Raw genomic sequence first — 24188 nt, forward strand, 5'->3', positions numbered from 1 at the left:
CATAGGATACTGAATATAGTTCTCTATGCTATACAGTAGGACCATTCCATATATAAAATCTTACATCTGCTAACCCCAACCTCCCAACCCATCCCTCTCCCAACCCCCTCCCCCTTGGCAACCACAAGTCTGTTCTCTACGTCTGTGAATCTGTTTCTGTTTCATAGATAGGTTCATTTGTGTCATATTTTATTTTATTTTTTTTTTCTTTTTTGCGGTACGTGGGCCTCTCACTGCTGTGGTCTCTCCCACCACAGAGCACAGGCTCTGGACGCGCAGACCCAGCGGCCAAGGCTCACGGGCACAGCCGCTCCACGGCACGTGGGATCCTCCCAGACCGGGGCACGAACCAGTGCCCCCTGCATCGGCAGGTGGACTCTCAACCACTGTGCCACCAGGGAAGCCCCATTTGTGTCATATTTTAGGTTCCACATATAAGTGATATCATATGGTATTTGTCTTTCTTTTTCTGACTTACTTCACTTAGTATGATAATCTCTAGTTGCATCTATGTTGCTGCAAATGGCATTATTTCATTCTTTTTTACGTCCGAGTAGTATTCCATTGTGTATATGTACCATATCTTCTTTATCTATTCATCTGTCCGTGGATGTTTAGGTTGTTTCCATGTCTTGACTGTTGTGAATAGTGCTGCTATGAACATAGGGGTGCGTGTATTTTTTTGGATTAGAGTTTTGTCTCGATATATGCCCAGAAGTGGGATTGCCTGATCATATAGTAATTCTATTTTTCATCTTCTGAGGAACCTCCATAATGTTTTCAATGGTGGCTGTACCAACTTACATCCCCACCAACAGTGTAGGAGGGTTCCCTTTTCTCCACACCCTCTCCAGCGTTTGTTACTTGTAGAGTTTTTAATGGTGGCCATTCTGACTGATGTGAGGTAGCACAATAAAACTAAAATTAATGAAATAGAAAACAAAGACACAATAGGATAAACAAATTCAAAAGTTTGTTCTTTGAAAATTCTAATAAAACTGAGAAACCTCTAGCAAGATCGATTCACGAAAAAAATAGGGTATAAATAAACAATGTTAGTATTGAAAAAAAGGGACATAACTAATATGCAACAGAGATATATTTAGTTGAAAAGATTTTCATATTCATTACAAACATAGTTTCTTTCCAGTATTGGCTCCAACGATTAATAGGAGTACACAGGAGATGAAGGTTCACTAGATCCTCCTGTAACTGAATGCTTGGCATCCCTCTCTAGTCTATCAGTGTGTTGGCTGATAACTTCCCTCACCCCAGGACTCTCTCCACATTACTGATGTAAATGACACAAAATTATGATGCCTAACAATATGACATGAATTTTTTTCAACTTTTTTTTATTGAAGTACAACACTCACACAAATGCACAAGCCAAATAAACAGCTCAACGGATTAAAACAATGTAAACACTTAAGTAATTACTACACAAGCCAAGATATATAAAGTTACCAACACTTCAGAAATCCCCTGCAAGCCCTCTCCTAACAACTACTTCCTCCCTCTTCCCCAAGGTAATCATTATTTTGTCTTTTAGATATGCCTGGGTTTTGAACTTTATAGAAATGGCATTTATGCAGAACATATACTTTTGTTCCTGGCTTCTTTCTGTCGATGCTATGGTTGCAATTCATCCGTGTTGCTGCATGTGAGTGAATTTGTTTTTTCATTAGCATATGCATTCCACTATATAAATATGTAACTATTTATTTATATATTCTACTGTTGATGGACACTTAGAGTGTCTTTAGTTTGGGGCTATTATGTATACTGCTGCCATGGACAGTTTTTATGTCTCATGGCCCATATGTGCACACATTTCTGTTGGATATGTTGTTCCTAGGAATACATGCTGATCATAACATATACATATGCTACTCTTTATCGAATAATGCCAACTGTTTTCAAAGCAGTTGAAGTGATTTACACTCCTAGAAGCAGTAGTTGAGAATTCTCATTGTTTCACATTCTTACCAACACTTTGAATTATTGGTTATTTTAGTTTTAGCCATTCTGGTGGATTTATAATTCTCTCATGGCGACATTAATTTGCATTGCCCTTGTATTTGTTTCATGTGGCTATTGAAACAAATTATCAGAGACTTGGTAGCTTAAAATGACAGAAATTTATTCTCTCATAGCTCTGGAGTCCAAAATTCGAAACCAGTTTCACTGGGCCAAGATTAAGGAGCCAGCAGGGATACACTGCCAATAGGTGAGAATCCATTTTTTAAGTCTTCCAGCTTCTGGTGGCTGCCAGCATTCCTTAGCCATATCACTCCACTCTCTGCCTCTATGCTTACATTTGCTTCTCTTCTTCTATGTGTCAAATGTCCTTCCGCCTCTCTTTCATATGGACACTGTGATTACATTTAGGGCCCACCAGATAATCCAGGAAATCTATCTCATAATCCTTAATCATATCTGCAAAGTCCTTTTTTTGTCATATAAGATAACATTCACATTTTCTAGGGCCTAGGACAAGGATATCTCCTGGGAGGCCATTACTCAGCCTACTACCTTCCTTATTTTGATTAATTTTCACATGTTTTTGATCACTTGGATATCTTCTCCTATGACATGTCTGCTTAAGTCTTTTGCTCATTGTTTTAAACTGGGCTTTTTCTTACGGATTTTTAAACAGTTATTTATATATTCTACATACAAGTATTTAGTCAGGTATATGTATTTATTTATTTTGAATTTTTGAATTTTATTTTTTTATACAGCAGGTTCTTATTAGTTATCCATTTTATACATATTAGTGTATGTATGTCAATCCCAATCTCCCAGTTCATCCCAACACCACCCCACCACCACCACCACTTTCCCCCCTTGGTGTCCATACATTTGTTCTCTGCATCTGTGTCTCAATTTCTGCCCTGCAAACCAGTTCATCTGTACCATTTTTCTAAGTTCCACATATATGCATTAATATACGATATTTGTTTTTCTCTTTCTGGTCAGGTATATTTATTGAAAATATCTTTTTCCACTTAGTAGCTTATATCTTCATACTCTCTGTTTATGAAGAGAGGTTCTTATTTATAATATAGTCCAATTTATAAGTGTTTTCCTTTAAAGTTAGTGCTTTTTGTATCCTAATTAGGATCTGATTCCAAGATCATGATGATATTTTCCTAGGTTATCTCCTGGAAGCTTTATATTCTTATTCTTCATGTATAGATCAACGATCATTTAGAATTAATTTTAATGTATGGTGTGAGTTTGGGATCATGTTTTCCTTTATTCCTTATGGATATCCTATTGACTCAGAACCATTTGTTATAATGAAAACGTCCCACTGATCTGCATAGTTACTTTTGTTTTAATGCAAGGGCCGTATATGTATGAATCTGTTTCAGGACTTTCTGCTCTATTCCATAGGTCCATTAGTCTCTCCTAGTCAGCACCACACTATTTTAATTACTATGGTCTATAATAAATCCTGATATTCAGGCAAGCTAGTCCTCTCACCTTGTTCTTCAAATGTGTACTGGCCCCTTGGATTTCTGTAAATTTTAGAATCAGCTTGTCAAGTTCCACACAGGCTAGGATTTTGGTTGCACTATATCTATGGATCAATAAAGGGAGAACTGACATCTTTATAGTATTGAGTCTTCCAATCCATGATCATAATAATATTCCTCTATTTATTTAGGTCTTCTTTAATTTCTCTCGATATTCTTTTATAGTTTTTGATGTAGAAGATTTGTATAGCTTCATCAGATTTAGTCATAGGATTTTTATATTTTTAATACTATTATAATTAGTCTCTTAATTTTTTTCATTTTACAGTTATTTGTACCTGGTATGTAAAAATACAATTGTATTTATATTTGCATTTGCATAACAGCCTTGCATCAGCAATATATGAGTTCTTTTCACTATTCTGTGTATGCATCATGTCATCTGCAAATAAAAAGAATTTTATTTCTTCCTCTACTGGCTAGCTCATCAGGACAGTATTGAATAGAAGTTAGTGATAAAGGACATTCTGTTGTTATTCCTCATTTCAGAGAGAAAAATTTGAATGTTTTGCAATTAAGATGATGTTTGTAGGTTTTGAAGATACCTTCACACAGTTAACAGAAATTCTCTCCTATTCCTGGTTTGCCACAAATTTTTACAATGAATGGAGGTTACGTTTGATCAAGTGTGAGATTTTTTTACCTACTGAAATGATTACATCATTTTTGGTTTTTATTCTAAAATGTGATATATTAATTACATTGATCAAATTTCAAATGCTAAACAAATCTTGTTTTTCTGAAACAAAACTAACTTGGTTAAAATGCATTATGCTTGTAGCTTCTGGTAACAAAGTTTTGCCGACCTCACAAACCAAGTTTGGAAGAGTTACCTCTTTTTCTATTTTCTGGAAGGATTAAATATCCTCTTCATTAAATGGCAGAAATCACCAACGAGCTATTTGGACCTAGAGTTTTCTTTGAAGTAACATTTTAATGTTCAGGGTCAATTTCTTTAATAATTAAAGAATTGTTTAGATTTTGCTACATATTCTTGTATCCTTGGCTTGCTGCTGATTCCTAGGCCAGATGGTGATCCATCCAATATGTATTTTCATCCATTTTAAGGTGTTTGTCGGTCTGCTTTTGTAGTTGCCAAGATTCTATCAGCACCAACCTTGAAATCACCCCGCTTTTAGTGCTGCCTGAAGCCCAGTAGTTAGTTACTTTCACTGCCAACACCTGCTTGTTAGCAACTAAAATATCAGTCAGAACTCTAGGACATCTATACCAGCCAATGGCTCTAAGGAAAGGGTCATTTGAGTGACAGCTTCAGGTTGCAGGAACTGCAAAATGGAACTTTATAATAAAGTTCTTAGGGGTCCTCTCATTGGTGGGCTGAATTCCTCATGATATCCAAGTGCTGTGATATGAATGTGTATGTTCCCCCCCCAAAAATTCATATGTTGAAATCCGAACCCCCAAAGGTGATGGTATTAGTAGGTGGAGCCTTTGGGAAGTGATCAGGTCATGAGGGTACAGCCCTCATGAATGGGATTAGTGTTCTTATAAAAGAGAGCCCGCAGAGCTCCCTAGCCCCTTCCAATGAGGATACAATGAAAAGCCTGCAATCCACAAGAAAGCCCTTACTTGACCATGCTGTCACCCTGATCTCAGATTTCCAGACTTCAGAGCCGTGAGAGGTAAATTTCTATTGTTTATTCTGTGGTATTTTGTTATAGCTGCCCAAACAGACTAAGACACCAAGCTACAAACATTAGGTAGAAAACTTGCTGAATTTCAGGTATGTGGCTGAAAGTGAGTAGTCAGAGAACAGTAGCACCCTAATGAATGGTATTGCTGTTTAACTATATTCTCATGTGATAAGTCTAATTAATCTCCTCTATATTTAGTATGGAGAGTTGTAATTGTTACTTGGTTACTTGTATATCTAGCAACCCAACTGATAAGAAGTGAACACACAAGTTTCAAGATGGGGGACTGTATTAGTTATCCCTTGTTGTGTAACTAATTACTCCCAAGACTTAGTAGCTTAAAATAACCTTTATTATCTTAGTTTCTGAAGTTCAGGAATCAAGATGTGGCTTAACTGAGTCCTCCTCTGCTTCAGGGTCTCTCACTGGTTGTAATCAAGGTGCCAGCAGGGGCTGCAGCCCACCTCAAAGATGAACTAGAAAAGGATCCATTTTTAAGCTCCTTCAAATGGTTGCTGGCAGGATTTGGTTCCTTGTTGACAGACTGAAAGCTTTGGTCCCTCACTTGCTGTTGGCCAGAGGCTGCTCTCAGCTCCTTGCCATGTGGTTCTCTTCACAGGGCAGATCAAAACACAGCAGCTTGCTTCACCAGAGCAAGCAAACAAAAAGGCAAGAGAGTGCCAGTAGAGGGAAGTAAACGTCTTTTAAGACCCAATATCGTAAGAGACCTCCCATCATTTTTGCCATATTCTATTAATTAGTAGCCAATCATTGGATCTACTCCACACTCAACAAAGGGATTACACGAAGGCAAGGATACCAGGAAACTGGATCACTGAGAGCCACTTCAGAAGATGCCTACCACATGAACTACCAGCCAACTTAGAGACAATAAGATCCACATCTAATTCATTGTATCCTTCACAGCCCCCCTACCTAGCAGACAATCTAAAAACTTTGATGTTGATTAGTGATTGAAATGATTTTTCTTTTAGTAAGCATTATTCTAATTTCGACCACCTTTATGCCTTTATGAGAGCTTCTTAAGTTGTCCACATACTGTTGGATTTGATCTTGCTCCCGGGAGAGGAAGGAAAATGTAGAAAACTAGGTAAGTTTGAATTTGTTCTGGGATAAAAGTAAGTGACTTCTAAGATCTTTGGCTAAGATGATTCAAGCGTTTTAAGTCTTATCATCTTACGTTATCTGCCTTTATTTGTGAAACCATAAAATAGTCATAATTTTCAATTTTTTCTTTTTTTACAAAATTTATAAATCTCAAAAAGTATTTTTAAAATAAATTTATTTTATTTATTTATTTTTGGCTGCATTGGGTTTTTGTTGCTGTGCGCGGGCTTTCTCTAGTTGCGGTGAGCGGGGGATACTCTTCGTTGCGGTGCGCGGGCTTCTCATTGTGGTGGCTTCTCTTGTTGCAGAGCGCAGGCTCTAGGTGCGCAGGCTTCAGTAGTTGTGGCACACAGGCTCAGTAGTTGTGGCGCACCGGCTTAGTTGCTCTGCGGCATGTGGGATCTTCCCAGACCAGGGCTCGAACCCATGTCCCCTGCATTGGCAGGCGGATTCTTAACCACTGTGCTACCAGGGAAGCCCTCAAAAAGTATTTTTAATAGGGGAACATTTTGAGATGTAAATACCCCAACAAATTTCACTTCATCTTAAGGAGTTAATTTCTGCCACAGCAGTCATAGAAGGCTGAATATGTTCCAAAATAGCTCAAGAGTTCTGGCCTGGTCCTGGATTTTCCTCTTCTAGCAATATTCCCAGGGCCATTTTTAGAGTTTGAGGCATTTTAGTTGGGTTCAGTCAAACATAAAGCAAACTCAAACAGATCTAATGCTTATAAAACTCTCCCTTACTCCAGCATTGGATTAAATCCAGATCATCTCATCTAAAAAGTAAAGATGATTATTTTTCAAATGGAAAATTTAATGGCATGATAAATAATCACCTTGTCCCCCACTTTTTGTATAATTTTTTTTTTTTTTTTTTTTTTTTTTTTTGCAGTACGTGGGCCCCTCACTGTCGTGGCCTCTCCCGTTGCGGAGCACAGGCTCCGGACGCGCAGGCTCAGCGGCCATGGCTCACAGGCCCAGCCGCTCCGCGGCATCTGGGATCCTCCCGGACCGGGGCACGAACCCGCATCCCCTGCATCGGCAGGCGGACTCCCAACCACTGTGCCACCAGGGAAGCCTGTCCCCCACTTTTTAACTCTCAGAATTAGACTACAGTCTCGTAGGACAAATACAGTTATTGTGAGAATAAATACTGATAAAAGACACATCATTGCCCTCTTACTGTTACAATAGTTTGAACATCTATAGAAATAATCTCATGAAGTAAACTTTTTAAAATTTAAAAACTGATCCATAATTAAAATCAAAAGACAAACAACAAACAGGAAAATACATGTAACACATATGACAAGATTAATTTCCTTTGTATAGAAAGAGCTCCTAGAAATCAATAAATTTTTAAAAATCCACCAGAAAAATAGGCAAAGGACACAGACAGACAATACACAGAAAGGAAAAAAATAGATCCCAAATATGAAAAGATACTCAATGCCTCTCATAATAGAATTTAACATTTAAACCTACAATGAGATATGACTTGCAACTTGTTACATTGGCAGAAATCAAAAAGTTTGGTAATACTTTATCAAAAAATGGGCATTTTCATATACTATTAAGAATGTAACTTGGCAAACATATTTTTAGAAGACAATATCTATCAAAATAAAAAATGTTTAAATTAAAATGCATATAGCTTTTGACCCAACTATCTCACTTGTAAGAATTAATTCTACAGATATACTCACATCTATACAGAGACATATGTATAAGGATATTAAGGAAAAGATTAGAAATAAAGAAAATGTCCACCAATAGAAGACTCTTAAATAAAATATAATCTTTACAATGGGATATTATATAGCCATTAGCATGAGTCATTTTATTTGCATTGCTCTGGAAGTATCACTAAAATATATTAAGTGAAAAAATTAATATATACAATGTATGTAGTATGCTATCATTTGTGGGAAAAAAATCTATTCTTTATTCATGTGCATAGGTATATGCACCCTCTGCAATGATCCATAAGAAACTGGTAAAAATAATTATCTCTGAGGAGACCTGGGGCTGAATGGTAAGAAGACTTATTTAGAACTCTTTAAACTTGTTCATGTGTATTTTTAAGTGTATTACCCACTTAAAAATATAAATCTTTTAACAACCTAAAGGCCATAATTTTCACATATGAAGCATGTTTAGTAGGTATATCGTTCTTTAGTCTAGAGGAAATGCTACATAATTAGGAATTAAAAATACTGTGAAGCACTTAAGAACATTCATTAGCATATGCCAACCTAGCTTAAATCAAATAAAAACCTCTCTTGTGTTGACAAAACAAAAAACTTTAGTCTTCATTTCAGTTGAGCTAAAAATAAACTAGGTGGGGCAATTAAAGGAACATTTTCTACCAGCCTTTCTTGCTCCAAAGACCATTACCATGTACTTGATTTTAGGAAGAGTTTTGTCCAGCAAGTGGCATCTGTTACCTATTATCAGGAGCAGAAGCCTGAAGCACTTCTGCCCACTGCATCTTGGTATCAGAGTTGCTAAGGAAAACACAGTGCAGTTAAGTACTGGCTGGAACAGTGCTTTACTAGAATAGAGAAAAGACAGAGAAAGATCAGCTTCAGTAGTGAGTGTCAGTTTCCTATAGCCAGCAGGTCCCTCCCAGAAGCCGACACTGGGCAATTGGCCAACACACACCCTTCTTGTACAACAGAAGAACCCCGTCTTCTCCCCAAAGGGGACAGATAGGCACTGGGGTTGGCCAGGTGCCATATGACACATGTACTTAAGCAGAACAAAGTAGTACACATTGAGTCTGAAATAGGGAAAGATAATTACAGACAAGGTGACAAGTCCAGTGTAAGCTGTAAGGATTCCATCTCTTGGTAAGGAAGTGTTCCAGGCCCAAGGCCCATTCTTGTGCGGCCCAGCGGGGGTCAAAAGACTCCCCATAGTTTGGCTTTTTCATAAAAAACAAATAAAATTAAATTACAAGAGGGTCATAGAATTATATGAGTTAGAAAATACACACAATTATCCTGAGAGTTTTTATCCACAGGGAAGCAACATAATGAAGAGTGAGGTTATAAGATTTAGGATCCATATTTTATCATCTATGGGCAAATTAGCAATTTTAAATTCTCTGAACTTTAGTTTTCTCATATGTAGTAAGATGGAGCTAATACTACTGCTTCTAAATAGTAACTGAGATAATATATGTAAAACCCCTAGCACCTGCCCTAGGACATAGGTATTAAATAAATGCTAACTTATAGGGTCAAACGTATGGGGAAATCTGGATGATATAAGTGCTGCTTTGAATTTCTTTATAAGAAGCAAATTAGCAAATAATGAAGTTGCCAGATAGTTTTATTTAAGGCTTTATGTATCTGAATAATTGGTTAAAAAGCAAATGTTCATCATTTTTAGAGTTGCACAAAAGGAAAGTAACAGGGAAAGTAATGGCTTGCTTGTCAAATTCATTTGATGTGGGGCTGATTTCCTTAAATTAAAAAAAAAAAAATCTAAGTCTTTGGACCCTGGGGCTCTAAAAATAGCACTTGGAATTAATACTGTTCTCAGATTCATGGTTCAAGGAAGTCACTACATTTCCTTTGTTTCTTGATGCTACAGATTTAACAACATATTGGTAGAAACATGTAACTTCTCACATGGACTAGATAACAAAAGGCCAGTTTGTGTACATAAACTAAACACTGAAAATGAATACATACAGATATTATGGAACTTAAATACAAACTTGTTAACAACTTGCCAGAAGGAACAAAAAACAGTATTAATAAAGAGTGGTCTTTTGCATCATTCTCAAAAATTCTTCCTCATTTATTTCTCCATCCCCATCATGATCAGCTTCATCAAGCACTTCCTGTAAAATGAAATGTAAATAGGATATGTGAAATCTATTAAAAAGGAATAATGATATAAATGAACATTCAAATACATACTCAAAACCAAATTTTATTTTAAATGTATTAATACAACTAAAGAATATAGCTATAAATTATAATAAATTATAATTGTATATAAGTTATATGTGAAATTATAATTATACAAATAAGTAAAATTTACCTGAAGTTCATCATCTGTCAAATTTTCCCCTAGTTCCTTACCAACCCCCTTGATATTGTTTAGTGATATACTTCCTGTATTATCATCACCAAATAATTTGAAAGCCTTCAATATGTCTTCTTTTTCATCTTTTTCACTCTTAAAAACAGAAACAACTGAATGTCATTAGTCTTTCATTTATTTATTTGATTAGTCTGGATGTATAGGTCTTTGAGGTCTAGAACAGCAACACAGCAGGTAGCTGAGCTCTATTTACTGCTCTGGCTTTTAACAATTATTCCAGTGCATTCACATCTGCCCTCAAGGTATTGAAACTCAGGGTTTATTTAAGTGGAAGAGCCACAGGGTGATAAAGAGAATCTATCTTGTATTAACCTCACTAACTGAGATCCATTTCAAAAATATAAGCTCCAAGAGAACAGGGAGGTTGTCTCATTCAATGCTCCCTAGGATACTGCCTGACAAAAATAGGCACTCAATAAATTGTTTGCTGATTTCAAGGCTTAAAAATGCTGGCCCCGTTCTCTCTATCCAGCCATATATCCTTATTATTTCCTAACAAGAAACCTCTTCTCCACACTGGACAGTCTTCATTACTACCCTGAAAACATCTTTAATCTTGTTATTCCTATCTATCTAAATCCTACCCATCTTTAAAGACCTAGTTCCAATTCTTCCTCTGATCGCTTCAGCCAAAAATTGTAGAAGGCTACTGCTTGTATTTCATTGAAAAACAAAATCACTACTATACCATTTTTACATTCATCATGGCCAAAAAATCTTCAAAACTAATGGTGCCGATTCCTTCTTTGTCAATTTCAGCTACCATTTTTTAAATTTCTTCTTTCTTTGGTTCAAATCCTAAGGCCCACATTGCAATCTGAAATAGAAAGCAAATAAATTATAACAGGCCACAATCTCATTCCTAGCTCTTAAACTACCTATTAATTACTAGGTTCTCTCTTTTTCACTATGCACTAGGCTTAAACCTAGAAAGTCAGGTCAGCAGGCTTAGGTTCCAATCCTACCGTGCCATAAGATGTCACTGTGACACGATGGGCTTTGGCCTACTCATTCATAAAACAAGAATAAAATGCTTAACGAGATACTGTTTTGTTAATGCAGGCCAGGCATGTACACTGCAGGGGTAGGTGTCTGCACTGAAGAGATTTTATATCAAGCTTTCAGAAGGCTACTGTTAAAGAAAGATTTAAAGATTGCAACAAAGCAATGAGAGTTTTTCAAATGTTTTGGAATTATAAGTATTTTCAGAACCTTCAATCCTTTCACATCTCTGGTTCCAGACCCAACAACATCGAATAAATCAAAGCCCTCTTTAATTTCTTGCTTTTGGGTTTCATTCAATTTCTGCTGCTCTTTTCTTCCATTGGCCTGAACTTGTGCGGCAGTTGGATGCCTGTAATAAATACACATGTGGGTAAAAGATAAACTGTGTAACTGGAAAAAGTACCAGAAGCAGAAGAGTTAATGATGAACTAATTAAATATAATAAACATATTCAAGTATCCTAGTCCCTATCATATAATGAACTTCAAGAATTTCCCCCTTTCCCTTTGCTAACATTTGTGATTTTAGTTATTCATATCTTGCTGGAAAGCCTGGTTCTTTTTTACATCTTAGGTTTTTCCATCAAATTAGTGACTTTTGATACGGAAAAGAGGCAAAGAAGACATGCTAGAATAGCAGATGTTATGTCAGAAAACAATTGGCCTTACTTGGTATATCTTTTTTTAATTTAATTTTATTTTTGGTTGCACTGGATCTTTGTTGCTGCGCGCAGGCTTTCTCTAGTCGTAGTGAGCGGGGGCTACTCTTGGTTGCGGTGCGTGGGCTTCTCATTGCAGTGGCTTCTCTTGCTGTGGAGCACGGGCTCTAGGCACGGGGGCTTCAGTAGTTGTGGCACGTGGGCTCAGTAGTTGTGGCTCGCGGGCTCTAGAGCGCAGGCTCAGTAGTTGTGGCACACGGGCTTAGTTGCTCCGCAGCATGTGGGGTCTTCCCCAAGCAGGGCTCGAATGTGTGTCCCCTGCATTGGCAGGCAGATTCTTAACCACTGCGCCACCAGGGAAGTCCCTTACTTGGTATATCTGAACAGCAGTGTTTAAGGCATATTTACTCTCATCTCTGCCTGTATGTCTCATAATAAAATTTATTTTGTGAGACACGGTTGATTGGAACATCATTTCCTTTCCCACCTTCTCACATACTTTTCTATGTTGCAGAGACTGAGAAATGAAAAAATACATTTTCCAGGTGAAAAATTACTCCAGGGACCTGGGAGAAGAATAAATGTTGGACCAATTATCCGTATCTGGGGAAGATGGAGGTCATCTTCCTGCTACTTGCCATTTTCTGCTGGCAAGCAAGGTCCCAGAGTTACTCCTGGGATTCTTCTGCAGCCTCATTTCAGTATCTTGTCTGCAGCTCTGGGTTAAGAAGCAGTGGTGGCAGAGACTCCACGACCCGTGTATCTAGACGCCAGCTTCACATATCTTAAGACTGGTTGTGGCAGCATCAGATTCTTGATCCCTGGACTGCAGATACACTCATCTTCAACAGTTCCAGTGGCAGAGTTCGTAGCTCCCCCGGCCAGTTTTTTCAGAGTTCTGGATGTCTTTCCTAGAGGCCCAGGCCCTCCAACGGTTTTAAAGCATCTTATTCTCTGTATTCAACTCATTTCTGGCTAGAGAGCGGTTTCTGTCTCCAACACCGTTGGTAGTAGCGGTTACTGGGTTTGAGGAGGGGAAAAAATGAACTGGAGAACCGCTCTTCTGTCTCTAGAGTTATGGACAGTGCGCTTCTATTCGGCGACGAAGGGAGGGGTTACTAATGACAGTCGAGGATCATGAAAGGAGGCGAATAATACATTTCGTAAACTAAATTCCTTCCTTGTTCCGGGGAGAAACTTCAGCCCCAGCCCTGCCCCAGTAAGTGGTTGCAGCTTCGCATTCACCATGTCCCCGACCGGCGCCCTCAACCGGGACCTCCGGGCTTCACCCGCCCGCCGCACAGCCCGACTGTAGTCTTCACAGCCTGCTAGCCGTTGCTAAGGCCGCTCTCGCCGACCTCTCTGCGGCCCCGCCCACACAGGCTTGCCCCCACTGATTGACAGTCATGCCACCCAATGGTCACAAAAGAAGGTCCTTGAGGCCATACCCCACTCTATTCTCTACCAATAGCGTAACGCTATGCCTTTCCCAGGCTACCATTAAGCAGAACTTTCCGTAGGGTTTCTTAGCAACCAGGACTATCCGTTAGCCCAGCTGGGCCCGCGGCGCACTTGCGCAAAATGCGAACCGGAAAGGAAGGTTCTTCCCCCGGGCGTTTTGGCGTCACAGTGTCAGGCAGAACTTCGGGGAACTGGAGCCTCCCGTAGGGATGGAGAAAAGAGCGAGGTTCGTAGCGAGGTGCTTCTACCAACTGCTAAGTCTTTGACGGAGATGTGGGGGGATATTGTTTGCTTTTCTAACCTCTTGGGGCCGGGGGAAGGGATGAGACTCTAGAGCCTGGTGGGTCTGCTGAATTGGTCCAGCTTCGGTTTACCGGCCGGATTACCAGAGGCGGAGGGGACTGTCCTTACCTTGCGCCGCTAGGCATCCTTCAGCCTCCACAGTGCCTGGGGCTTGGCCTTTAGCGACTTCCCTCCTCCTTGGTTCACAGCGATTCTGGCCTGGTAGGCAGAATTTCTTTTTTCTTTTTTTTCTTTTTTTTTTTTTTTTTTTTTGCGGTACGCGGGCCTCTCACTGTTGTGGCCTCTCCCGTTGCGGAGCGCAGGCTCCCGACGCGCAGGCTCAGCGGCCATGGCTCACGGGCCCAGCCGCCCCGCGGCATGTGGGATCTTCCCGGACCGGGGCACGAACCCGTGTTCCCTGCGTCTGCAGGCGGATTCTCAACCACTGCGCCACCAGCGAAGCCCTAGGCAGCATTTCTTTACAGGAGGGGTGTGGTGTGGGCACGGGGACAGTGCGGGTCTTAGGATGCACATGAAGACTCCTTGCATAGGAAAGAGTCTTTACCAGTGTTGTAGCGTTTATTTGCGGGGTTGGACTTTGGACCCACCCATAATCACCATCAGACTTTTCCACGCCCCCGACATTCTCACCCACAGCCGTTCAGTTGGTTGAATCCCAAGATTTGGCCGGTTTTCCAAATATATCCAGCATAGATCCGCATTGAGTCCGACATAGGTAGCCTGAAAATCCACTTGACTCAGTAACTGTCGAGATTCAGATGCCATATAAGTGCTGTAAATCAAAGCAAATTCTTGGCCAAAGGGCCAGACTTGCTGGTTCCGCCCAGTTCTGAATCTTGTCTGGGACCAGCTAAAGGGTGAAGGGGAAGGACTGAGGTGGTAGGAATGAAGAGGTGATAGTCTCTTAAAACTTCTAACGCTTAATCGCTTACACATCAGGGCTCTTTTTTATGCCTCCTGCAGTGCCTTCTCTAGAGTAAGTACTTTTTCCTAAAAATCATACAGGATTCTCCAACAGTGGATTCAGGAAGAATATTAAGTTTTGCCTAGGTTTTTCCCTCTATCCCACTTATCTCCTTGAAGGTAAGGAAAGAAAAATGTGCAAAGTACATTCTTGAAGTAGTCTTCCAAGTCACTTTTCCTACTTCAGTTAGTTGAAACATGGCACATTTTCCAAAACCATCATCCTTTCTTGCTCACGTTATATACCAGGCAGACACCCAAGCATTGTAATAATTGATCTAAAAAAAAAAAACCCAAAAACAAAACCTCATTAGGATTCTGGAAAATAGGTAAAGTTATTCTAATATTAGAAGTGATTTTTCTGTGTAAAATTACCCCAGTGGAAATTTAAACGATGCAAATTCAAGATAGTTCGTGAATTAGGTAAAATATTCAGTCACTTAATTATAGTATATTGATTTTTCAGGCCATTAATCTCACTGAGAAAGTTGCTCTTGATTAGTTTCAAGGACATATACTTCTTCTTTACTACTAATATTAAAGGGATTTCTGAGACCAGAAATGAATAATGACCAAATTTGTAGAAACAATTCTACTTTTTAGGCTCTCCTGGATCAAGTTTGATCTTATGGCAACTAAAAGGCTGCGTAGTGTGTTCACCTGCTTTTACATCATTCTGTGATTTAGGCTTTTATATTTGGGACATTAACTTCTAGTGAAAATGATTTTTCAATTATAGGCTCAGATTGCAGTTTCTAGGTCTTAGGTAGGAAGTACTCAGTCTTGAAAACTAGCTGTTACTAATCTAATTTTACTATAGAACATTAATAATATTAATCTGGAAAAATGTTAAACCTACTATCACTCTTAAATCTACTAAATTTATTTAATGCTTTCTACATATCATGTACTATGCCATGTATTGGGTGAGTTTGAAAGGAACTGAGCGTAGAGTATAAAGATGAATGAAAGCAAGGAACGCACAGAGTAGTGGGGGAGATAGGCACAGACATAAAAACAGTATTTTTAATTCAGGGTGCTAAGTGCTTTAGTAGATGTGTGTAGACAGTACTTTGGCAGCCCAGGAAGGAGGTGCTACTTCTCCTTGAGGCATTGGAGGAGGCTGTATCAAAAATGTGGCATTTGCCTTGGGTCATGAAATATATATAGCATTTACCAAGGTGAAGAAAGTGTAGGATATTCAAATCAGAGTATAGTATGTGCGGAAATGAAAGTAAAGGTATGTTGTAGTGTGACTAGATCATTGGGTTTGTAAGGAAAGGTGGAAGATGAGCCTTATAAATTAGATTGAAGTCAGATTATGGGACACCTTTACTGAGGTAAAGACTTTATTTTCTAAGATGAATAGTTGTTTTAGGCAGTGGAGTGATCCGATTAGGTTTGTGCTTTTCAAAGATAATTCTGACAACCATGTGAAGGAGGAACCGTTTTGGAAGCAATTAAAGGGCCTTAACCACAGCAGTGCCAAATAGCAATCATGTCGACTCCAGAGGTGGTAGAACCTTAAATTTATGGTGGAGGAATACTGACAATGGCATCTGTTTAGTCTTATTTCAGTTCTGTACTTAAATGTAAGATAATAAATGTGGTGAAAACCACATTGTCAAATATTTATTGAGTACTTGCATTGTGTCAGACAGTGTTATCAGTATATGGGATACATCAGTGACTAAAACTGCCCTTCTGGGAATTATATTCCAACAGAGGGACATAGTCAATAAATAGTAAATAAATAAGTAGAGTATGTACTATTTTATAAGGTGATAATGTTGTGGGAAAAGAGAAATTAGAGCGAATAAAGGGAATCCAGAATGTAAAGGGAAAAGAGGAGTTTGCAGTGTTAAATAGGATGCTCAGGATAGGCCTCGTTGAAAGGGGGAGATTTGCATAATTATATAAAGCTGTTAGGGCTTCCCTGGTGGCGCAGTGGTTGAGAGTCTGCCTGCCGATGCAGGGGACACGGGTTCGTGCCCTGGTCCGGGAAGATACCACATGCCGTGGAGCAGCTGGGCCCGTGAGCCATGGCCGCTGAGCCTGCGCGTCCGGAGCCTGTGCTCCGCAAAGGGAGAGGCCACAACAGTGAGAGGCCCGCGTACCGCAAAAAAAAAAAAAAAAAAAAAAGAGTAGCTCCCAATCTCCGCAACTAGAGAAAGCCCACGCACAGCAACAAAGACCCAACACAGCCATAAATTAATTAATTAATTAAAAATAACAAAAGTAGAAGCAATCCAAATGTCCATAAACAAAATGATAGCTACCTACATACATACATAAAAAGGAATGAAATACACATACTACAATGTGGGTGAACCTCAAAAACATTATGCTAACTGAGGGGGTTGGGATGAATTGGGAGATTGGGATTGACATATATACACTATTGATACTATGTATAAAATAGACAACTAATGAGAACCTACTGTACAGCACAGGGAACTCTACTCAGTGCTCTGTGGTGACCTAAATGGGAAGGCAATCCAAAAAAGGGGATTTATGTACACATATAGCTGATTCACTTTGCTGTACAGCAGAAACTAACACAACATTGTAAAGCAGCTATACTCCAATAAAAATTTTTTAAAAAACATTATGCTAAGTGAAAGAAACCAGACACAAAGGGTCCCATATTACATGAGTCTATGAAATATCCAGAATAGGTAAATCCGCAGAGACAAGAAAGCAGCTTGGTGGTTGCCAGGGGCTAGGGGGAGACATGCAGGGAGGGACTGCTTAATGGCTGCAGAGTTTTCTTTCGGGGTGATGGAAATATTTTGGAACTAGATAAAGGTAGTGGTTGTACAACACTGTGAATGTTCGAAGTGCCACTGAATTGTATACTCTAAAATGGTTATGTTATATGACCTTTATGACCTTTACCTCAATTTTTAAAAAAAGACTAAAACCATAAAGCTTTTAGAAGAAATATGGAATGTCCTTTGTACTCAGGGGTAGATGAAACTTTTAAAAATAGAACCCAATAACCATTAAAAAAAAGACAAAAGGACTAACAAAATAGATTGCCAGGTAGTATTAAGGGCCACTTGCAGTGTGGAGTCATGAACTTAAAATGACACCAGTCAGTGCGGTTGTGTGTGTTTTTCTGTTTATTTTCAGCTGCCCCAGGGTAAACATGGAGTAGACAGAGTTGGATTTCATCAAGATTAGTGGCTTTGCAAGGTAAGATGAACCAAAAGAGAGACAAGGACTTTGAGAGTCTATGTATAAGAGAGTGATTATAATCCGTAAATGGGAACTTAAACTGGGTAAGTAGAGAATTGATAATATGGGGTGGAGGACAGCAAAAATATGGTAAGATAAGAGAGCTGTAAGACAGGATGGGTCTCAGCATTGTTGGAGTCTAGAGTGTAATTTGATGCTGTCCAGGGATATACCTGAGTATATCAAGAGTTTTATTTTTATTTTACAGAACTGAAAGTTTCACAAAAGAGGTTTTGAAGCTGAGTTCAAACAATTTGTTATATGTTTTCTTAGGCTGTACTGGCTTTTCTCCTTCGTCCTTGAAAGCCTCTAGGAAGCTACTCTTGAGCAACAGGTGCTGTGGCTTCCTGCTGATCCTAAGGTGTATCTGGAACTGTGGAGCTCTTCAGAATCAAGGATGACTCTAGGCATTATAGGAACAAATTTACCAGTGCTGTGGCCAGCATTAGAAGAAAAGCAAAAACTCCGAGAGTTGTTTGCTTTTTGATATTTTGGATTTAAAAGGTTGTGGTAAAAAATATGCTTGCGGGACTTCCCTGGTGTCCAGTGGCTAAGACTCCGCGCTCCCAATGCAGGGGGCCCGGGTTCAATCCCTGGTCAGGGAACTAGATCCCGCCTGCTGCAACGAAGATCCCACGTGCCGCAACTAAGACCTAACGCAGCCAAATAAATATATATATATTTTAAAAATATTAAAATATGTATATATATGTACTTGAAGAATTATAAAGTCTTAGAGTTGGAAAAGAAGTGTATGTTATCTACAGTTTTAGCTGTAGTGCTTTAAGAGCCCGTACCTCACAAGACAGGTTATTTTATTACAGACAGCTTTTCAATTAGAGAGTACTTTGTTAAAAAGTTCTTTCTATTGGGCTGAAGTTTTTCTCTTATAACTTCTTCCTATTAGCTTTAGATATGAATTCTGAAATACTACCTGGGAAAAGTCTAATTGCTCTCGAACTTCCTTTTTTTTAATTTTAATTTATTTATTTACTTATTTATTTATTTTTGGCTGCGTTGCATCTTCATTGCTGCATGCAGGCTTTCTCTAATTGCAGCGAGCGGGGGCTACTCTTCGTTGCAGTGCACGGGCTTCGCATTGCGGTGGCATCTCTTGTTGTGGAGCACGGACTGTAGGCGCGTGGGCTTCAGTATTTGTGGTGCACAGGCTTAGTTGCTCCGTGGCATGTGGGATCTTCCTGGACCAGGGCTCGAACCCGTGTCCCCTGCATTGGCAGGCGGATTCTTAACCACTGTGCCACCAGGGAAGCCCTCGAACTTCCTTTTAAACAGTACTTTTCCTCCCTTTATATTCTAATCAATAGCTAAATCCATCCTTTACCTCCATCCCTCTTCCACATTTCTCATCTAGATAACCATGGCCTCTCTGCCTTCTGTCTGGCACTCATCCAATCAGTTCTCTACACTGTTATCAGAGTGGTAATATATCCAAAACACTAATAATAATAATAATTTTAATATTACTTAATTTTATTTTTAATATTATTCAGTTTTATATTATAAATTTATCATTGTTATTGCAAGTACTCATAAAGCACTATGTGCCAGACACTGTTCTAAGCACTGTACTCATTTACTCCTGGTAATAACCCTATGAAGTAGATTCTGTTATTATCCTCATTTTTCAGACGTGAAAACAGGGTAAAGAAGTTAAGAAACTTGCTGAAGGCTACACAGTTAGTAAGCAGTAGAGACAAGTTCAAACCCAGACTTCTAGATTCAGAGTACATGCTTTCAGATACTACATCAAGCTGTTTCTTCATCTCCCCCCCTTAAAGCACTTCCATGTTTCCCATTATAAGTAGGGTCAGGTTTGACGTGGCGCATACTGCCCTTCATGATCCAGCCCCTTTCCTCTTCTAACGCTTCATGTCCTACTATTCCCCACTACTTGCTTTATATCCCGTGAAACTAAATTACTTGTGTTACCCAAGTACACTGTGTTTTTGTCACATATATGTGCATTTACTACTACCTCCTTCAACTTGCTAATTATTTTTTCAAATTTTAATGCTGTATCATTGCACTGACCATATTTAATGGAAACTACATATATCAGAAACTCCTCGAAGGCAGGGACTGTATCTTACTTTTCTTTTATTACCATGAATTGCACTGAATAAAGTTCCAAGTTTTAATTTTATTTGCAGATGATGATTCATGGTGATGGCTTGCAGGGTCATAAACAAAAGAAGGCATGTGGGACTTCAACAGCTTTCATCGTTTGCAGAAACAGGAAGAACTTTCCTAGGCCCAGTAAAATCATCCAAATTTATTATAGATGAAGAGTGTCATGAAAGTGTGTTAATCAGTTCAACAGTAAGGCTTCTGGAAAGTTTGGATTTAACCAGTGCAGTGGGACAACTTCTCAGAGAAGCAGTTCAAGCACAAAATAACACATACAGAACTGGAACCAGTACTCTTTTGTTTCTTGTTGGTGCATGGAGCAGTGCTGCTGAAGAATGTCTTCATTTGGGTGTCCCCATTTCATTAATAGTGTCTGTAATGTCAGAAGGCTTGAATTCATGCATTGAAGAGGTAGTTTCCCTTCAAGTACCTATCCACAATGTATTTGACCGTACGGTTAACACAAAGACATTTTCTGGACCTGAAACATTTAGTGTCGGCGTATACCCTTTTCTCCAAATCCCTTCAGGTACTGGTTTGATACAGAAAGAGCGTGATCTCAAAGATGTTGCCTCTCAGTCACTGGCCGTTTACAGTCTTTCTGGGAGACCTGTTAAATCACCTCAACTCTTTAGGTCTCAGGATAAGGTTGAAGCAGATGAAAACACATCACAAACTCCTCAAACTCTGAAAAACAGTCTGCTTGCAGACACCCGCTGCAGAAAGTCAGTACTAACCCACAGTAGACATTTTAGTAGGACAGGTAATAATCAATGGATAAGCAAACCAGACGGAGTTCTAGAACAACTTAGTGCAGCTACTCCCAAGACTTACAGATGTGATGATTTGGTGGAGTTGGAGGTGGGTTTGAGTCACGGAGGTGACAGCAGCATGAAGTTAGTAGACGAAGCAGTACGGCTACAATATCAGAACGCAGGTATGCAACAAGGCAGCTGTACAGTGCCATTTCTTTTTGACATTTCAAAAATCTTCACTTGCTGCTTACCGGGCTTCCCTGAAACTTTTTCTTGTGTCTGTCCAGGATATATCACTGTTGTATCAATATCTAGTACTGCTCTGATCAAGGAATTGCAGAATCAGCCTATTCGCGTTGTTCTTGTTGAAGGTGATCTCACAGAGAATTATCGCCACCTGGGGTTTAATAAGTCTGCAAGTATTAAAACAGTATCAGAAAGCTTGAAGGTTCAACAAGATGGCTCAGAAGAACTGTGGACAGATCATGTGTTACAGGTATTAATCAAGTTCAATGTGAACCTTGTCCTGGCACAAGGAAATGTGTCTGAACGCTTAATTGAAAAATGCACAGACAGCAAGAGGTTGGTAATTGGATCAGTGAATGGCAATGTAATGCAGGCTTTTGCAGAGGCTTCAGGAGCAGTGCAGGTGACCTACATTACACAAGTGAACGAAAACTGCGTGGGCAGTGGGGTCTGTGTGACCATCTGGAGAAGCATTCCCTTTGATGCTGCAGATGAGATCAACAGGATGGCAATCATGTTAAAAACAGAAGGAATTAATTTGGTTACAGTAGTGCTGACTAGTCCAGTCACTGCCCAGGTGCAAACCAAAGAAGATACCTTCTGGACGTGTGCCTATCGTCTGTATCGTGCTCTAAAAGAGCAAAAGGTATTCCTTGGGGGTGGCGCAGTTGAATTTTTGTGTCTTAGCCATCTTCAGATTCTTGCGGAGCAGTCTGTGAATAAAGGAAACCAAGGCTGTTCGGGATGGCTTCATAATACTTCCTCTTGGCTGGCCTCATCTGTGACACAGTACAGACCGACTGTGCTTAAACTTCTGGCAAATGGGTGGCGCAGATACCTTTCAACTCTCCTGTATAACACTGCCAGTTACTCATCAGAATTTGAAGCCGGCACATTCATTCAACATCATCTACAAAATGCTACAGACTCTGGCTCTCCTTCCTCTTACGTCTTGAATGAATATAGTAAACTAAATAGTGGGATTTTAAATTCAGACATTTCAGATAAACTGGAACAGATTCCAAGAGTTTATGACGTTGTTACACCAAAGACTGAGGCATGGCGCCGAGCCTTGGATTTAGTACTGTTAGTTCTTCAGACAGACAGTGAAATTATCACTGGACTTGAACAAACGCAGATAAATTCGCAGGAATCAGAGGGCTTTTTATTTTTGTAGTGTTATTGGCTAAGTCTTTGGAAAATAATCTTTGGTAATATGTCGTGCTAATAATAAATTTTCTAGTAGCCAAGTTACAGTTTCTAAAATGCCAGCTTTTACCAAGAGAAAATAATTGATGTGTGTCAATAACTGTACAGAGTCGGAGATTTCACCCTACTTACAATTTTGTTCTCTGTTTCTATATTTTTATTCTGTAGCTGGACATGTCTCTTTTTTTAACATTTTATTGGAGTATAATTGCTTTACATTGTTGTGCTAGTTTCTGCTGTATAAGAAAGTGAATCAGTTATACGTATACATATATCCCCATATCCCCTCCCACTTGCATCTCCCTCCCACCCTCTTTATCCCACCCCTTTAAGTGTTCACAAAGCACCGAGCTGACCTCCCTGTGCTATGCGGCTGCTTCCTACTAGCTATCTATTTTACATTTGGTAGTGTATATGTCAATGCTACTCTCTCACTTTGTCCCAGCTTACCCTTCCCCCTCCCCATGTCCTCAAGTCCATTCTCTACCTTTGTGTCTTTATTCCTGTCCTGCCCCTAGGTTCGTTACAACCTTTTTTTTCCCCTAGATTCCATATATATGTGATAGCATACTGTATTTGTTTTTCTGACTTACTTCACTCTGTATGACAGACTCTAGGTCCATCCACCTCACTACAAATAACTCAATTTCGTTTCTTTGTATGGCTGAGTAATATTCCATTGTATATATGTGCCACATCTTCTTTATCCATTCATCCATCGATGGACACTTAGGTTGCTTCCATGTCCTGGCTACAGGAAATAGAGCTGCAGTGAACATTGTGGTTCATGACTCTTTTGGAATTATGGTTTTCTCAGGGTATATGCCAAGTAGTGGGATTGCCATTCACCCTACTTATAATTTAACAGGTTAGCCTGTTGCTGTTTCATGGGATGCTACAGAATACACAAGATGCTTGGATCAGAGGCAAAGGGCTTTTATTATTCACAGGAAAAGCAGTAGCCAGAGCTTCAGGTTGCTTTGCATCAGTTCCCCAGTTCTCTACGTCCCACGAAAGCAACACGGAGGGCCACTGATGGCAGCCTGCACACGCAGTGTGTTGTGTTACAGAAGAGGAACACTTGGGGTAGCCACTGCTTTTACAGTAAGCAGAAACAATCCCGTTCTTTGTCCAAGGGCAGTTGTTACCTCATGCCTCAAGGCTGCTCAGTGTAAACACAAGCCTGAGACGTGGACTGGGTAAAGATAGGCCTGGCGTCCTGAGAAAGTCTGCAGTGTCACTCAGAGCCATGGTGGGTAGCCTGCTCCAGAAATTCACTCTTCAACCTGATACGTTCTTGGCCAGACTTGAATTTTCATGTGAGTATGCCACTCTGTTGGCTACTCTGATTAATCTGGCAAACAGGTTGCTTAGTCAGTACCAAATCTATTCAGTTGGTCTCACATACCAACTAAATCAAGGCTACTAAAACAGACGCCGAGCAGCAGGGTGAAGCCAGGCTGCAGTACTGACCTCACTCATGTTCCCAAGGGCCTTGAATGTAGTCAAATGTAAGTTCCAAGGGAGGGCCAGTAGGCCTTCTTATTAGCCAGAATGTAGCCTAAGACCAATTTGTTATCCATTATGAACCACGCAAGGGAGCTTTGACTGTCTTACCTGTCTTTGGTGTCATTGCCGAAAATAACAGGAGGCAATAGATGGGCCAAAAGGCAACTCCCATCGCTAGCGGAGATACCTTTGTGGCCCATTTTCCTCACATACAAGCACATAACCGCAATAGGCCCAGGTCA

The 24188-nt window shown here is 39.7% G+C and overlaps 2 protein-coding genes across 3 annotated transcripts; one reads left to right on the forward strand and one right to left on the reverse strand.

Annotated features, from left to right (window-relative positions):
• Positions 1 to 1577: 1577 nt before the first annotated feature.
• BBS12 (Bardet-Biedl syndrome 12) lies at positions 1578 to 22554 on the forward strand. Of its 2 annotated transcripts, XM_060011863.1 has the most exons (3): positions 1578 to 1663; positions 2157 to 2230; positions 20251 to 22554. In XM_060011863.1, exon 3 carries the CDS (start codon positions 20261 to 20263, stop codon positions 22403 to 22405), a length of 2145 nt encoding a protein of 714 aa, XP_059867846.1. In that variant the 5' UTR covers positions 1578 to 1663; positions 2157 to 2230; positions 20251 to 20260; the 3' UTR covers positions 22406 to 22554. The 2 variants fall into 2 exon arrangements, with proteins under 2 accessions (XP_059867846.1, XP_059867845.1); XM_060011862.1 differs by lacking the exons at positions 1578 to 1663; positions 2157 to 2230 and adding an exon at positions 17692 to 18037.
• LOC132426333 (centrin-4-like) lies at positions 9649 to 13360 on the reverse strand. The gene is given in 6 exon segments (XM_060013203.1): positions 9649 to 10183; positions 10387 to 10524; positions 11138 to 11266; positions 11662 to 11755; positions 11757 to 11803; positions 13232 to 13360. Coding segments are annotated over 6 exon segments (627 nt in total). The 3' UTR covers positions 9649 to 10093.
• Positions 22555 to 24188: the final 1634 nt, after the last annotated feature.

Source organism: Delphinus delphis, chromosome 5 (assembly GCF_949987515.2).
Source record: "Delphinus delphis chromosome 5, mDelDel1.2, whole genome shotgun sequence".
Classification (NCBI taxonomy): domain Eukaryota; kingdom Metazoa; phylum Chordata; class Mammalia; order Artiodactyla; family Delphinidae; genus Delphinus; species Delphinus delphis.

What these genes read in the sequence shown, in the direction of transcription:
- BBS12 (XM_060011863.1), top strand. Translation starts at nt 20,261, where the DNA reads ATGGTGATGGCTTGCAGGGTCATAAACAAAAGAAGGCATGTGGGACTT.